This window comes from Engystomops pustulosus, chromosome 9 (genome assembly GCF_040894005.1).
Source record: "Engystomops pustulosus chromosome 9, aEngPut4.maternal, whole genome shotgun sequence".
Classification (NCBI taxonomy): Eukaryota; Metazoa; Chordata; class Amphibia; order Anura; family Leptodactylidae; genus Engystomops; species Engystomops pustulosus.
This window is the reverse complement of record NC_092419.1, coordinates 87,748,865-87,766,101: the sequence shown is the minus strand read 5'-3', so window position 1 is coordinate 87,766,101 and position 17,237 is coordinate 87,748,865. Positions and strand designations below refer to the sequence as shown.

Here is a 17,237-nt window from a genome sequence, read left to right as displayed (position 1 = left end):
TTGCAATTGAAGGAAGGATGAATGTGGTCAAGTACAGAAATATCCTGGATGGAAACCTCTGCCAGATGCGCTGGACCTCAGACTGGGCTGAACCTTCCAACAAGACAATGACCCTAAGCACACAGCTAAAATAACAAAGCAGAGGCTTCAGAACATCTGAAAGAGCCTGGACCAAAACCCAACTGAGAATCTTAGAAGAGACTGGAAATGGCTTCCACCTCAGTTCACCATCCAACCTGAGGAAACTACAAAAAAATCATATTATCTTACAGAAGTAAGCCTTTCACTTAAACACAGATGTTTTTTAAATGGATATGGCCCTTAATTTATTTAATAAAGCAGCAATTATATACTTTTTTCAAAATACACAAAATTACACAACTTTCTTTCCATAGACCAATACTTTCTGTTTTATTCTTTATTCATTTGATAAAGTTTTTTTCTTTTAACAATGTTTTTGCATTTTTCGGAGATCAGCTTATTTGCCTACCCTGCTTTGCATTTTGCATCCTCTTGTTATCCAATACTTTATTAGTCCATCACCTTAATTTCTGTGATGTCTGAAACACTAAACACAATGGAGTGACTACAGTTATATGAGCACTGCGACAGTCAGTGTACACATAGTATGTACTGAAGTAAGATGTTTAATGCATACAGGTTGTTGGACAATACGCACAAAAATGAGCAGGTTAAGAGATCTATAAAAGCAAGAAAAATATAAAATTCCCTGCATCATTTCCACATTAATTGGAAAACCAAAAGGGAAACTGAAAACGTTAACTTTGAGATAACTCCATCCAAGGAGTAAGTTGTAGAGCAGTGCCTTGCTGGTACTCTTCTTGGGGATTCAACAAAAGAAATGTCTTAAAAAAAAGTTTTCTCTCCCTAGGAAAGTTTTTTAAAATGGATATGTGTTTTCATAGCACCGTATCTGTCCTTAGTTTATAACAGTTGCTATGATCGGTTTCTTGGCTGCTTTCATGACATAACGCTGGCATGACCATCAATTCTCTTTCAAAGAGAATGGAGTTCCTCCTCCTTCGTGTTCATCGCCCTTTAGAATCTCCATACGTATTCCGAGGCATGGATACCATTTTCTCTTCACATGTGAATTTGCTGTCCCTTAAAATGCTATACAAAACAAAACCTGATGTTCGAAGGTCTTCACTGTGACAGATTAGATAAGGAATGTTGTCTATCCGGCGTTGGATGTGTGCACTCCGTAGGAGTCCAGAGCAATGGCTGCTTACTTTTTCCAGTCTTCTAAGAACCAAGTGGGCTTTCCTAAGAAGAAAATGATCAAAAGTTACAAAATTAATTGGATTAGCAAAACATAAAGGGCTAAATTACAACTTAAGTATGGATTTAACCCCTAGGCGCACCAGGACGTTATAGTACGTCCCCGGGGCTAGATGCTTAGCGCACGGGGACGTTCTATAACGTCCTGCTTCTGGCACCGGCTCACGAACGGAGCCGGTACCAGAAGCAGCGGCTGTCAGCTGTCTAGTACAGCTGACAGCCTGCGCTAACACCCGCGATCGGAGCCGGCTCCGATCGCGGGTGTTAACCCCTTACACGCCGCGGTCAAACATGACCGCGGCGTGTAAGGGTGTAAGCGCTGTGGATCGGATCCCCCGTGCCGCTTACCGGGGGATCCGATCCTCTGCCGGGCAGCTCCGAGGACTGGCATGTGCCCCGGAGCTGCCCGGTCTCCATGGCAGCCAGACCCCTTCCGGGTCTGGCTGTAAACTGTCTGAGCATGCGCAAGCTTGCTCAGACAGTTTACACTGCTCTACAATAAAATAGTATTGTAGAGCAGTGTATTGAACTTAAACCAGTGATCAGAGCATCACTGGTTTAAGTTCAAGTATGTATAAGTAAAAATATGCAAAAACAGTTAACACTACACATTATAATAAATAAAAAATTAATACATAAAAATATAAGCCCCTAAAATGTCACTTTCCCATAAAAAAACTTAATAAAGTATAAAAAACATAAAAACACAAAAAAACCCCGCATATTTGGTATTGCCGCGTCCGTAACAATCTGCATAATAAAACAGAATTGTTACTGGACCCGCACGGTAAACGCCGGAGGAAAAAAACGCAAAAAACGTTCCGAAAAAAGATAATTTTTAATTAATACCCTATAAAAAATGCTCTAAAAAGTGATTTAAAAAATGTTATGCACTCCAAAATAAGCCCACTAAAAAGAACAACTGTTCTCGCAAAAAATAAGCCCCTAACAAGATTTATCTGCCAAAAAATAAAAAAGTTATGCATATAAAAAGATGGTGATGCTAAAATGAATAAGATTTTCTCCAAATTAGTTTTTATTCAGTACAATTGAATAAAATACACAAAACCCCCACATATTTGGTATCCCTGCGTCCGTAACAATCTGTATAATAAAACAGAATCGTTATTAGATCCGCAAAGTGAACCCCGTAAAAAACAACCTAAAAAAACTCTCTCTGATAAAGATGATTTTTTATTAATGCCCTTTAAAAATGCTCTAAAAAAGTGATTTTAAAAAGTTACGCAATCTAAAATAAGACCACTAAAAAGAGCTATCATTCTTGCAAAAAATAAGCCCTTAAACAGATTTTTGAGGTGAAAAATAAAAAAGTTATGCATATGTAAGTCGGTGATGCTAAAATTAACAACAATTTTGCCAAATTACTTTTTATTCAGTAAAAATGGGAAAAAATAAAAAAATATATATAAATGAAGTATTTTCATAAATGTGGCGACCCAAAGAATAAAAATAATATACTATTTTCATGGTATGGTTAACGGCCAAAAAAAAAAACACATAAAAATTTTCCTAAAAATTGATGATTTTCATTTCCTCCACCAACAAAGAGTTAATTAAATCTCACCAATTAGCTATAGATGCCCCAAAATTATGTATTAGAAAAGTGCATCTCATGTGGCAAAAGAAATAAGCCCCTATAGGTCCTCATTAAAAAAAAGAAAAAAATTATAGCCTGTACAATGTGACAGCAAATCTGCTCCGGATGGCGCCTCCTTCCCTTCTATGCCCGGCCGTGCGCCCATACAGCAGGTTACCACCACATGTAGGGTATCGGTGTACTCGGGAGAAATTGCGTATCAAACTTTGTGGAGCCTTTTTTCATTTTATCCATTACAAATGTTTAATTTTCCACCCAAAATGAGTGTATTGTGAAAAAATATTACAATTTGCAGACTCCACCTCCATTTTGTTTTAACCCCTATAAAACACGTAAAGGGTTAACAAACTTCTTAAAAGTGGTTTTTCATACGTTGAGGGGTGTAGTTTCCACAATGGGGTAATTTACGAGTCTCGCTATTATTTAGGCCTCTCAGTGACAATTAGAAGTTGAGCAGGTCCATCTAAATACAGGTTTTGGCGATTTTACAAAAAATGTGAAAAATGGCTCCCAAATTCTGAGCTTCATAACATTCTAGTAAAATATGTGGAATCTGAAAAAACCATGCCAACATAAAGCAGACATTTGGGAAATGTAAGTTATGAATTTATTTGGGTGCTATGACTTTCTGAATCAAAAGTAGAGAATTTAGAACGTTGAAAATAAAGAATTTTTCAACATTTTTGCCAAATTTTGTTTTTTTTCATAACTAAACGCAAAAGATTTCATCCAAATTTTTTAACTAATTTGAAGTACAATGTGTCACGAGAAAACAATCTCAAAATCCCCTGGATATCTCACAGCGTTCCAAAGCTATAACCACTTATAGTGACACAGGCCAGATTTGAAAAATGGGGCCGCGTCCTTTAGGCCAAAAGATGCTGTGTCCCGTAGGGGTTAACACAAGTGCATTCTTTGTTTGGGTTAATACCTTTCACTAAATACCAGTTCTTTGGATCAGTTTCTTACTCTACCATTGCCACCGTATAAAGGCATTCTCCTCAGGGAAATCAAGATCTGTATACCCCATAAATAAATACAATTACAATATATTGATTATGCTGTCAAGCAGGGTTGTATATAGAAGAATGAGAACCATATACATGTCCATTGTTATGAATCCAGGTTTTCCGAACCAGGACACAAGGTATTACTAATAAGTATCAATTCAGTGGACTTTCAAAATGCAGTGGCTTCAGGTTTTAATAAACTTCTGTGGGACATTGTAAAGGACTTCTGCAACCTTGGAATGTTTTGAGTCACAAATGATGCATCAACATGTTTTCAAAATTCAGTCTTACTAAAAAGTTTTACTAAAAATTGCCTTCCTCCTATGGTCCGAAGATCAGGAGGATTGACCACCAGACCCCCCTGACCCCACTCCTGGAGATCGGGTGAAGCGCTGACAATCTCTAAGAGAGCTGAGCCTTTGTGCTGCCCCCCACCGCTGCCTTCCTGACATGAGTATCACTGCAGGACGTAGAGTGATATCAGAAGCATGGGATTGATCACACGCATCTTGCATTACTGCAAGGCCCTTAAAACCTTTCACACTGCCAGTAATGGGTCAGCACGGAGCCAGGGGATGGGGCCAGAGAAGTTGGGAAGCTGGAACTGGGTATGAAGAAGAGTTATGTGTGTGAATATATGAATGGATGTAGCAGTGCACAGTGTGTGATTGGATGTACAAGTGCTGAATGTGAGTGAATGTATGCAGCAAACCTGAGTAAGTCAATGTAGCAAGAGGTGTGTGTGAGTGAAGGATTTAGCAGAGTTATGTGTGAGTGAGTGAATGAATGGATATAACAGGGCTGTTTGTATGTGAGTGAATGGATGTAGCAGAGCTGTGAATTCTGTGCTTGTCTGTAACCTACCAAAATTTATTAAATTTTAGCTTTTTCTGGATGACTTAATCTTGGTTTTGTCTTATAGTAAGGTGAGTCTTATGGTCCAAAAAAGAAAGCATATGAAAAACAAGTAGTTTACACAGTCACAGTTACAATAATCAATACCATCATATTACAAACTTATTATCTCAATGACAGAGGCTTAGTGCCATTAATATCAATGATCACTTAGGGTAAAGCAGTATAAGTATTCATTACACATACTATACTACAAACAGCCCAGATATTCAACAAGTCTATCTAGGAATGACTTAATGTCATTATATGACTCAGAAGCACCAAAAACCCATTAAAATACCACTAGGAGAATGGATCCTTTTTTGATATTTTCTGTATCCATTACTACTTACCGTATTTTTTGGCATTCAAAAATGCGCCTTATAGTCCGGTGCGCCTTATATATGAAACGGCAAGAGCTCAGCAATATCCTGCCAACACCCTGCACACACTGTAGATGGGCACAATACCCCACACCGGTGCCCTGGCACTGCGATAACAACATCGTGCCCCTCCGTGCAGCGGAGCAGGGCAGTAGCATGAAGAGACCAGAGCCGTGGCCCTGCATGGCCGGAAGTACCAGAGGGGGACTCGGCAGTGACTGGAAGAGGTAAGGCGGTGGAGGGCAGCGGACTCTACTTACATGGGTCCCTGCTACTGGAGATGGCCCTTTCACAGCAAATCTCCAGTGGGAACTGAAGTCCACACGGGGCGCGAAAAACAGGCGCCGTAGCGCAAACCACGGGACTTAATCGGCCACGTGCATGGACCCTTGGAGAGGATGTGCCGAATACGATCTGCGGCTATTCGGGGTGTAGCTCACGTGGGTATGCACTCAGGGTGCTGATAGTCGCCGGGTCACTGCTGTGGAGAGTCGCTTTACCAGAGCTGGTGGCGGAGCAGGCTCTCTATGCGACCTCTCCGCTCGGCATCCAAACCATGCCCCCGGACCCAAGCAGCCACCAGGAAACTGCCAGCGCCTTATAATCCGGTGCGCCTCACATATGCGCCTAGACGCCATAGCTGGCCTTTATTCATAATGCGCCTTATAATCCAGTGTGCCTTATCATCCAAAAAATACGGTACTATAACTATTGTTACTAAACTGTCTACTAATTGCCACATGTTGCAATTTACTGTAAATCAAACACTTAGTCGCTAGGTGAAATACATTAATTCCACAGTAATTCTACCAGTACAGTAATTCCAACTGAATTTTGATTTCCAGCTACATATTGGTCATCTTTCCTAATGTTGAGTCAAAATAATAAAAGTAAAAAATAATAATATGTAAAATAAATCATATTTCAAAAAGCATTAACATATTTCAAAGCAGAATTTATGGTCTGAGTTACCGAACCCTGGCAGGCCAGCTTGTGCTACTTGAGCTTTTCTTCTGCTTATGTAGGACCTCATGATTTCCATAAACATCAGTGATGTGAACCCACCATGTTATTCTGCTGGTTTGACTATGTACCATCACTTAAACAGTAATATTACAATTTTATTATGAGCTTTAACTGCCTACCTAGGTGTTCAAACTTTTCCCAATGACTTTTCACCAACAACCAGTAGCCAATGTGAGCCCCCCCCATGCTATCCTACTGGTTTAAATTTGGGCCATCACTAATGACATTATCCTTGAGCTTTCTAGGTTTTACCCTTTCAACCCTATACAGGTATCGGATCTTCACTGCGAAGAGTTTGCAAGGCCATTTCCACTTGCGATGGTCCTGTTGAGGGTAGCAGTTGGCCCAGTGGGGACAGAGACATTGCCATGCGATACTGATGGATGGTCAGAAAAAAATCAGAAGTTAGGACAGACAGGGTCAGAGGGTCAATTTTGGTCAAAACCATCCTCCTATTGTGTATTGAAATGTTTTCAATTCAACACTGCTTGTGGTGGATGGTAACCAGTTAAAGATCAGATACTAAAAACTGATAGAGGCATGGCACTTCACATAACTGCATGTAAAAGTACAGGCGGTCCCCTACTTAAGGACACCTGACTTACAGATAGACCTATCTGCCCCCTCTAACCTGTAGTGAAGCTCTCTGGATATTACTATAGTCCCAGGCTGCAATGATCAGCTGTCAGGTGTCTGTAATGAAGCTTTATTGATAATACTTGGTCCCCCGACAACAAAAAAAATTAGAAAATCCAATTGTCTGGAGCTACAATTATAAAATATACAGTTTCGACTTACATACAAATTTAACTCAATTACTGCCTGTATAGGTGAAATCTATTTGGAATGCTAATTTTCTTTTTTGGACCACATGGAAACTTCTGCGGAAGTCTAGGAAATGACATGCTAAGAATGCCCCAAGTGTTTGTACAAGTACCCTATAGAGGGCATCTTATCTTGGAGGCTTCCATGACCACTCAGCGTGTTTAGAAGCATCTGCTGGATTGTTTTTCTAAGGACATCTGTTAGATGACTAAATAAAAAGAATCTTTCCTGGTGACAGATTCCTATAATTTTGTGTCCTTTCATTTTAACAGCTTCAGCTGTTCTTAGCTAAATCTGTCCCGTAAATTAGGACAATAACAATGAATATTCTTGTGATGTTCATGTTGTGCCGGAATCTCTTATGGAACAAAATGATTATATTTCTACAGTAAATTCTGAAGATTTGTGGTGAATTAAAAATAGGGGATGTTGCGTCTCGGCCTACAGCTTACATCCAAGAAATACCACAGATTTGTCTTTAAGTAAGACATCTATGTGACAAACAAGCCACAGGCGGTAAAGGCAAGGTGATCACAAAAGATGTAATGTGCATATTACCGCAAATCCTTCAGAAAGCATCATTATTCATAGAAAATTTAGAAAAATTATGAAGTTGTAGATATGCTTTTTGCAGCCTATTATAATACAGTGAAACCTCTTTGCTCATAAGTGTCAACTTCCATAGAATATAATTGGGGGAAAAAAAGACACTGAAAATACTGGACATTTAAGGAGGGGGTATTCACTGTAAATTATAAGGCCCCTTAAAGAGGACCTGTCACCGCGGAAAACCCACAGAGCAAATGTGCCCCCCCCCATAATCCTCCCCCCAGCCCCTTTCTCCCTAGCTGTTTTTTTTTAATTTATGTGCAGTAAATGGACTTAAAACGATCCGACCTCTTACCAAGTAAGAGGTCGGATCGTGTATCCAGCGCGCTGGTAGTCGGCGTTATTCATTAGGGGGCGTGCCGACACACCCCCAGCACACCCCTGCCAGCGGACACATTGTATGAGAACCCGGGAGCATCACATTGCTGCCGGCTCTTCGCGGTGCAGCCGTACCGCACTAACAGCAGCTGTGGCCGCAACCTGGCTTATTCTCATTGCGGGGCTTTTTTAAAATGGCACGGAGAGCCGGCAGCGGTGCAATGCTGCCGACTTCTTCCACAATGGGGCAGATTTACTTACCCGGTCCATTCGCGATCCAGCGACGTGTTCTCTGCGCTGGATTCGGGTCCAGCCGGGATTCATTAAGGTAGTTCCTCCGCCGTCCACCAGGTGGAGCTGCTGCGCTGAATTGCATCGGAACGCGCTGGAGTTCACCGAGCCGGGCTGAGTGAAGGTAAGTGCAAGCTCCGCGACAGATTTTTTGTTTTAAATGCAGCGTTTTTTCCGAATCCGTGGGGTTTTCGTTCGGCCGCGCCCCCGATTTCCGTCGCGTGCATGCCGGCGCCGATGAGCCACAATCCGATCGCGTGCGCCCAAAATCCCGGGGAAATTGGCGCAAATCAAAAATATTCGGGTAACACGTCGGGAAAACGCGAATCGGGCCCTTAGTAAATGACCCCCAATGTGTCCGCTGGCTGGGGCGTGCTGGGGGTGTGTTGGCACGCCCCCTAAAGAATAACGCCAATTGCCAGCGCGACAGATACATGATCCGACCTCTTACTTGGTAAGAGGTCGGATGGTTTTAAATCCATTTACTGCACATAAATTAGGGAGAAAGGGTATGGGGGGAGGATTATGGGGGGCACATTTGCTCTGTGGGTTTTCCGCGGTGAAAGGTCCTCTTTAAGCCCATAAGCAGGGCTGGTGCCAGCACTGGGTGTACCTTGGCAAGTGCTGGGGCCCAGATCTGTTGGGGCGCGGTGCCCACATAAGGCTGTATGTAAGGAAGGGGGCTTTAACTAATGAATCCATAGGGGCTGAAGGGGGCTTTATGAAAAATAACCATGAGGGGTCTGTATATAAAATAACCATGAGGGGGCTGTTTGGGATGATTTTAGGGTAAGTTTAGACTGTTTTAGTTAGAGTCTCCTAGGGTGCTTTAGAAAACGTATAGGCCACCGCACCGTTAATTGGCGCTGGCCATTTCCCAGAATTCTATATAATCCTGCCTCTCCCTGCAAACCCTGTTGGATCTTCATGCCTTGTGCCCTAGAGAAAGCTGTGTTCTATGCCCTTTGCTGGTTTTGAGATATCCTGTTGTGCCCCCGATTCCGTTCCTGACTACGCTCCTCTGCTGCCTGCTTTGACCTATTGCTATGTCCCCGACTACGATTCTGCTTAACGTCTTTTTCCACGCCCTGGCTGCCAACGTGGACAAAGTCGCACCTGTAGAGCAACCTGATGGTACCACGCCGCAGCAAGTCCAACCAGCTTTGCTGTGGGCTCTGGTGAAAACCGGGTGCTACTTAGATTCCATTCCCAGGTGTTGGGTTACGCCATTGTCCAGTGGGTCCACTACCCCAGAAGCCTGAAAACAAGGGTTGACAGTCTATTGCCCTTGGTCAAAGCCTAATGGATGGACCAAGATGGCAGCATCATACGTAGTATTACATGGTTACAAATGCTGTCAGAAATATTGATGTCTCATCCTTAAACTTCTTTCACAAGATCGTATGTGAGGAGGGTTGAAAAGCACTTACCCCCCCACACTCCCACCTCCTCCTCCCAGCCCTTAGCTTGACTGGGAACCAGGCGAACACACAACCATCTGAATCAGCCCTTAAAGGGAGTTTTCAGTTTCAGTAAATTATTGTTATTGTTTGTGAAATAGAAATTTATAAAATTTCTCAAAATATTTTCTATTCTGCTTGATTTTCTAGATCTCTGCTTGCTGTCATTAAATGGGAAGTTTTATTGATACTGCATATTCCAGCGGATGACCATTGTCATGTGGTGCTGTGTATTATAACCATCCGTGTGTTATTCAGAAAATTGTAGCATTTTCAATTATGCAAACAATAACATTTCCATAAAACTGGGCAACCCCTCTGAGACCGGCATTTAATATTAGATCAATGGGGTTATGATTATGCTAAATATCTAAACGCAGTGAACCGCTGAACCGTTTAAACAGAACTTACCAGAAAATGCAATCGCACTAATGGAATTGATGCTGAATGGAAAATTTTTCATGTCAACTTGTCATTTACTAATTTATATATTTGCTTTTTTATGCTCGGAAGCAGCCATCTAGTCATGGGGGTAGTCCACTCATAATTAAGAGCTATATCTCATTATGTCCAAGGCAATCACGAGCTGTCAATCGCATAAAGGACAACCCCTGGGACCAAATGACTGCCTACGAACATAGAAATCATAAGTGTATGTGACTACTGAATCTTTACCCTCAAAACTATATAGCAAACTGCTCACCTCCTCCTGCTCTACGACATGCTACAAGCCACAATCAGGACTGCAACTATATACTGACTGGCAGATAATGTAAATGTAATGCAATGTACTGAGCTTGACTGAGAAGGTAGTCCAACTAAAAAGACAACACAGAACATTTATTTTATATCTCAATAAAACATAGAACAGACAGAGGCATAACTACAGTGGTAGCAGGAATAACAGCTTCTACAGGGCCTGCAATGTCAGAGGGCCCTGTCATCCAACCCGACAGTAAAGAATGGAGGATGTGCACCATTATATACATATTATGCTGCACATTGTACAGCATAATATGTATGTAACATATATGTGATGCATATATGCTGTTTATATGTGTGTGTATATATTATGTGTATATGATGTATGTGTATATGGTATATATATATATACTGTATGTGTATATATATGTGTGTGCATCTGTGATGTATAAATGCTGTATGTGTGTGTGAATCTGTGATGTGTATATGCTGTATACGTATATTGTGTGTGTATATACTGTATGTGTGCTTATATGCTGTATGTTTGTATATGGTACTGTATGTGTGTATATGTAATGTGTATATGGTACGGTATGTGTGTGTATATGTAATGTGTATATACTTATGTGTGCATATGTTTGTAAGAGTGTATAAATGTGTGAATGAGTGAAGGACTGTATTTTTATGTATATATGAGTGCAATATGTATATTGTTAAGCTGGAAGAGGCCCCTATTCAGAAGTCCTCTCCTAGTTAGGCCCCTGGGTACAGACTTTCCATGTAGCACCTGGTTGCCATTGATAGCATGCTCTATCTTTCGCCTTACGTACGGCCAGGCATAATGCCTCGCTATGGAGAGGGGAGGAGTGAGCAGCCCTCATCCCTCCGCCTCCACAGCCATGCCCCCCCCCCCTTACTACCAACAAGGTCCAAGCCATAGAAAGGCTGAACACTCCACAAAGTTTTGGAAACTTGAAAAGATCCACATTAACGTGTAAGACTTTCTGGACACTTGTTTTTAAAACAGATTTCAATTTTGACTATATGATAATTTTTACTCTGTATTTGGACTCTTTCCATACTGTTTCTTCTGGCCTAATTGTGTTCCCCCCACCCTTTCTGTGGGCGGTGTTTTCCCAAATGGCAGCAACAGCTAATTTGATAATATGACTAAGGATAAGTAACATGTCCGAAAACCGTCAATGACAGCTTCTTTATACAATTTATGCACGTTTTTAAAGTTTTTTCATTAAAGTAGTGGATTTTGTGGACACACTGGAGACAATCCTCCATTAGGTCCTCTACAGTAACAACTACACCCCGATGCTGAAGAAAATAAGAAGGCTAGTAAAAAATCCAGTGTTTTGGATCTCATCGAGAATGCCTGCATGAAGTTAAGGTTTTCCAAAAGGTGGACAATAACTTATAAGGTTCTACGACAGTAAAAGCCTTGAAAAAGTTGCAATTCCTGTTGCACGGACAGGAATTGTGACTTTTTTTCACCTGAAACTACATCTATGCCAAGTGGGCTTGGAGGTGTGCTGAGTGGGCCGCAACAGAGAGGGCATGTTCTACGTAGGTGAACTAGCTATAGCCTCAACCCATTCCTGGCTACTTTGTCTACTGACAGTCAACAATGGTGCCCAATGACTTATGGTATAATTGGGGCTGTCAGATACTGTCATAATATGCTTCATATTGCTGGAGCAAAATAGCACTTTCTACTTCATATGTGATGGAATCTGCAATAGAGGCTCCTAACAAAGCCACCAATGCAGATACAATTCATGTTTTATTACAAACTTTGTTAGACAAACACCTTTTTTGACTTTTAGAAGTGTAATTTTAAATAAAGTTTAAATAAAGCGTAGAGAAATTGGAAAAAAGCATCAAAATATATATATATATTATATAGATTAGATTATAAAATTATAGAAAGGCGCACATTGGTAAAATGTATAAGCAATGCAAAGAACCCTGCTCATTCACTATAAGTCTACAGAACACCATCAGTACCAACCTCAACCCAAGCGGAATAAAAGATCTTTCTTGCCAAACACAATAAGCTTATTATTACATTCAGGTCATGGTCTTCTGCTGTTCTATTTGGTGCTTTTCAGTCGGCAGTCTAAACTGCGCCCTATTGCTGGACTGCTGGAAAACCGCAATCTCTGCTCTGGCCCCGGAAGGGTTAAGGCTTGCACACTTTCAGAGTTCTGCCTCTCCTCCACCTGGTGGGCTTTGATTGGGGGTGCGCTCACAGCTGAGAAGAGGAGATTTTCCTGACTATATTGCATCAGCATTGCGTTTATGTTAACACATGAGTTAACCCATGCATAGATGCAATTTTGACAGCAATGTACGGGATTGTTGACCTCCCCTCTGTGTTATTCGCATGTCTTTCTTATTACGTGTTGGCATAGGAAGGGAACTTCGCCCAGTTATTGGCCACAATTTATGGTGGACCCAATAAGATGGCAGGTGACAGTTTCTGGGGACCTGGGTTCAAGTCCCAGGGTCAACATCTGCAAAGAGTTTGTATGTTCTCTCCGTGTTTGCGTGGGTTTCCTCCGGGTCCTCCGGTTTCCTCCCACACTCCAAAAACTGGTAGGTTGATTAGATTGTGAGCTCCATTGGGGACAGGGACCGATTTGGCAAGATCTGTGCAGCGCTGTGTAGGCTATATAAATAAAGGAATTATTATTATAAGGGAGCTCAGTATTAGGGCTCATTGTTTTTGTTTGTGTCCATCGATTACACTTATATAATAAGGTTTTAGGAGCCATATGAAATTTAACGTATGTGTCTGTTTTATTGAGCTGTGGTGCAATAATTAACCCTCTGGGATAAATAAAGCTTCTATATTTATTTCTCTATCTATGTATCTTATATAAACCATGCAGAAAAACATACAAATCGTTTTCGATTTTTCTGCAGGAAATCTGAAGTCTGTATATTCTAAATAAAGAAATGAGTCAGATGTACAGAAAAGAAAAGGTGTGACCTGAATGTAAGAAAATGACCTATGAAATCATTGAGTGGACTGCATGTCAAATTATGGATGAGACGGTCATGGCAGGACAGAGAAATTAGGGAGTTTGGGAAGAGGAGACTTACTGCTTTGTAACTCTTTCCAGCTCACTGTTATGATAGGAAAAGGAGGGCCACATGGAAAGTAGAGAAAAGCCCATTCAAGCCCAAACATCTGGAAACACTTTCTCTCTTTGTGAATAACATATACGCAGTCATTTTGCAGGTTTCACAGACCCCAATGTTTGTATTTAGCTATAGAAGAGATCAGAAAGACGTCGGTGGCACTTAGACGGAGCAATTCTTCAGAAATAGCTTTTCCATCAAAATAAGGAAAGTTACGTATCAGCGGACAATGTAATGTTGAGTAATTTTACATTCTAAGGCAGAGAAAAGTAGCCGTAACAAAGGTAACAGCTGCTAACAATATAGTACAGGACAAGCAGGAAATCTTCTCTAATCGTGACGGCAGGGTTTGGATTAGGTAATAAAAGACAGAGTGACCAAACTAAATTTGTAATTCACCGGTGAAATTATAAGATTTTATGTTTATGCAGAAAAAGTCATTTCCTGTACATCAGGAGGAACCAGGAAGCAGAGATTTGGAAGCAACAGCATTGGGTGGAAGAGGATCGGTCAGATGAGTATGAGAATTTTTATTATATTTTACATTGTCTTTTTTAAATAATTTTTACCAGATGAACAACTTCTTTAATGCCTTAAGAATGGCCTTCAGGAAACTGCACTTTTGTTGTTATTTTTTCCAAGCTCAACTTTCAACCGACAAAGTTTTTTTTTACTTTTAATCTGACATGGGCATATGAGGGTTTGTATTTCGTGGACTTGTTTTTTTCGAATAGGTAAATTTTGGGGAAAAAATAGTGTCACTGGCACACCCTTGCCCCTCTCCGCCTCTCCGACCCCCCGCTTGCTTACTTACCTCGCTGCGATCCAGTGCTGACTCCGGTGGTGCAGCACACGTGTCCCGCCTCCGAGGCCGGCTGCCAATTCTGATAAGTTACCAACCCCTTCCTGTGTTCCCTGCTGGATCTTTGTGCTTCCATGCCTGAGAGAAAGCTGAATTTCAAGCCCTTTGCGATTATCCTGATTTGATTTCCCGTTGTGACCTTGATTACAACCTTCTGCCTGTCCCCGACCACGACTTTGTACTAAGCCTTGGCCGCCACCATGGACAAAGTCGTGCCTATGGATGGACATGGTGAAAACCGGATGCCACTTAGACTACGCTCCCAGGGGCTTACGTCATCGTCCACAGTGGTCCGGTGGGTCTATTACCCATGGTGCCTGACAAATAGTATAATGATAAAAATGAAATCCTCCAGGGCAGTTACAAAAATGAAATTCCGACACGTGTTTTTCATTTTAATCGAGCAGTTCACAATTAAATTAAAAAAAGATAAAATCATTCTGTAGGTTCGTATGATAAAGGATATCCCAAACATGCACCGGTTTGCTAGTATTTTACTACAACACATTTTTAAGGAAAACTCATTTGATTATGTGTCTCCATATTCTTAAAGCTGTTAAATTTTTTTTATTTCTCAATAAAAAAAAACAATAATATGCTTTCGTGCGGGATAGGATAATGCTTAGATTTCTTTTGTGGTGTATCCAACTTTTTGATCAGTTTTTACACTTTTTGGTAGGTAGGAAGCATTAATATTGCAATTGTGTGCCCTTCACAGTATGTGCATAATAATGCAATATATATTTAGCTAAGGTTGATATGGATGTAACCTTAACGATTTTGTGGTTTTTAAATTTATTGTATTTTTTAACACACTATATAGTTTCTTATGGGAAATGGGTCATTTTTGGTTGTGTTTTTAATTTTTATTATTTAGTTTTTAATTTTTTTCTTTTATAACTTAACTTTTTTTTCCAAAAAGGGTTCGAGGTTACCATTTGGCTCATCTTAGTAGCTCATCTTAAGAGAAGTTTAGCTACTATACCATGGGAAAGTTGTGTGTTTTGGAACAAAATATCTACTTTATTCTCTACTCCGATAGACATCCTGTGGATGTCAGGAATTATGGCAAAGTGGCCCCTTCAGGGCAGGAGGCCCTGGGCACATGCCCAGTTTGCCACCCCCTATAGCCATCCCAGGGTACAGTATGGGTCCTGCATCCCATCGGTTCAAAGATGTTACCTGCCATTGTTGGATACTAATGATACCAAAAAAGTTGCATTCTTTATAAGGCCTCCTGCACATGATTATGTGCAACCCATGGAAATGAGTCCGTATGTTGGCCCGATCCCACGGACTGCACATTTAGTACAGAATCGGAGTCCTAGCACTATACCACAATATTGATGCAAGGACTTTCCGTCTGCAGCTTGAGAGCCGGTACAATCGGCAGGGGGTCTGAGGTCACTTATGAAGTGAAAGAAGACCAAAAAGTTAAATGGAGATATGCCATAAACATCTGATAGGAAAACTCTGTTAATATAATTTTCCATTTCTATGCTGCTATATTCTGTCAATAGTTTATTAGCATTTATAAACCAGGGATATATTAATAAGAATAAGTGGTAATAGAAGCTGAAGATGAAAGCTTTACATGTCTTTACGATGGTCTGAATAAAGGAGCTGAACTATTTATTATGTGGCTTCATGAGAGAGGGTTATCATGGGAATGAAACATTCCAATTAGCACATGTGTTAAACAAAGGGAATCTAATAAATCTAAGCTGTATCACCTAATCTGAGCCTTCATGGCTGGCCCCAAAGCATGACAACATGATCACTGTCCTCAAATGGCGTAATTACCGTAGCTTTTCCATTGTGACTCATGTGGAGCGTCTTGTCATGTGGTAATGTGTTAATTCTCACTCCGTGCACTGTGCGATTCAATGTTTTGTGATGGTGAAATTTTTATTTCGGAAATCCCTTAAACCGCTATCTTAAATAATAGAACTGTACTGGGTGAGAGATTTTAGTGTTTCACAAAATACTGTAACTTCCTTTTGCATGCAGTAGTAACACTAACATAATTCTGCCTATGTATAAAAGTAAAACATGAGCTTAAAGGGCATTAAACAACACAATTGTAAATGAGGGGGAATTAGAAGACAAACTATAGCAAAGACCTTACAGCACAAGTGTTAATATCCTTTACATGGGCAGTGCTTAGTACAACTTCTTAATGAATATTAAGTTACCTTAGGTATAGTAGTAAGTACTGGTTTAAGTACTAATAGGAAAGGAGCTCATATATAAATATGTGCTTTATGAAGGGATAGTGATTATCTTTCTTTTGGCTGGACAAGAACTAAAACATCTTTACTGATGAGCTGTAGTAGTATTATGGCACAGTCGTGGTAAGGGTGTAAGGCGAGCACTAAGTACTCTCTATACACAGTATTATCTGCTGTGTCATAAAACAGTAACTAGCGCTCTGACTCTCCCAATAAATTATCACATTATTCAGTGCAGTCTGAACAGGTTGTGTCCCACAGATGACGTGTAAATAAAATGCAATTATTTACCATATATATTTGTGTATGAGCAAAACATGTGCAGAAAACCTAACTCGGCTTATACACGAGTGTATAAAAAAAATAAACTTACATACCTACCCTCTGGCGCTGGGTTTTCTTCCCTCACATCTTTACATAACAGTGCGGGCAGAGATCCATCCATATGCTGTACCTGCGTACGCACTATAAAATGTGGCAACACCAGGAAGCGTGCATGGACCCATCTCTGTCTTGGAAAAGGAGCCACAGGGAGTACTGCACTTTTTTT

The 17,237-nt window shown here is 40.7% G+C and overlaps 1 protein-coding gene across 1 annotated transcript in view; it reads right to left on the bottom strand.

The window, feature by feature from the left end:
• Positions 1–403: 403 nt before the first annotated feature.
• ASTN2 (astrotactin 2) overlaps positions 404–17,237 on the bottom strand; it is a 377,384-nt gene continuing 360,550 nt past the window's right edge. Inside the window, exon 22 of the mRNA XM_072124956.1 lies at positions 404–1,287. Within this exon, the coding sequence (XP_071981057.1) occupies positions 1,050–1,287 (238 nt within the window). The 3' untranslated portion in view covers positions 404–1,049. The remainder of the gene's footprint in view (positions 1,288–17,237) is intronic.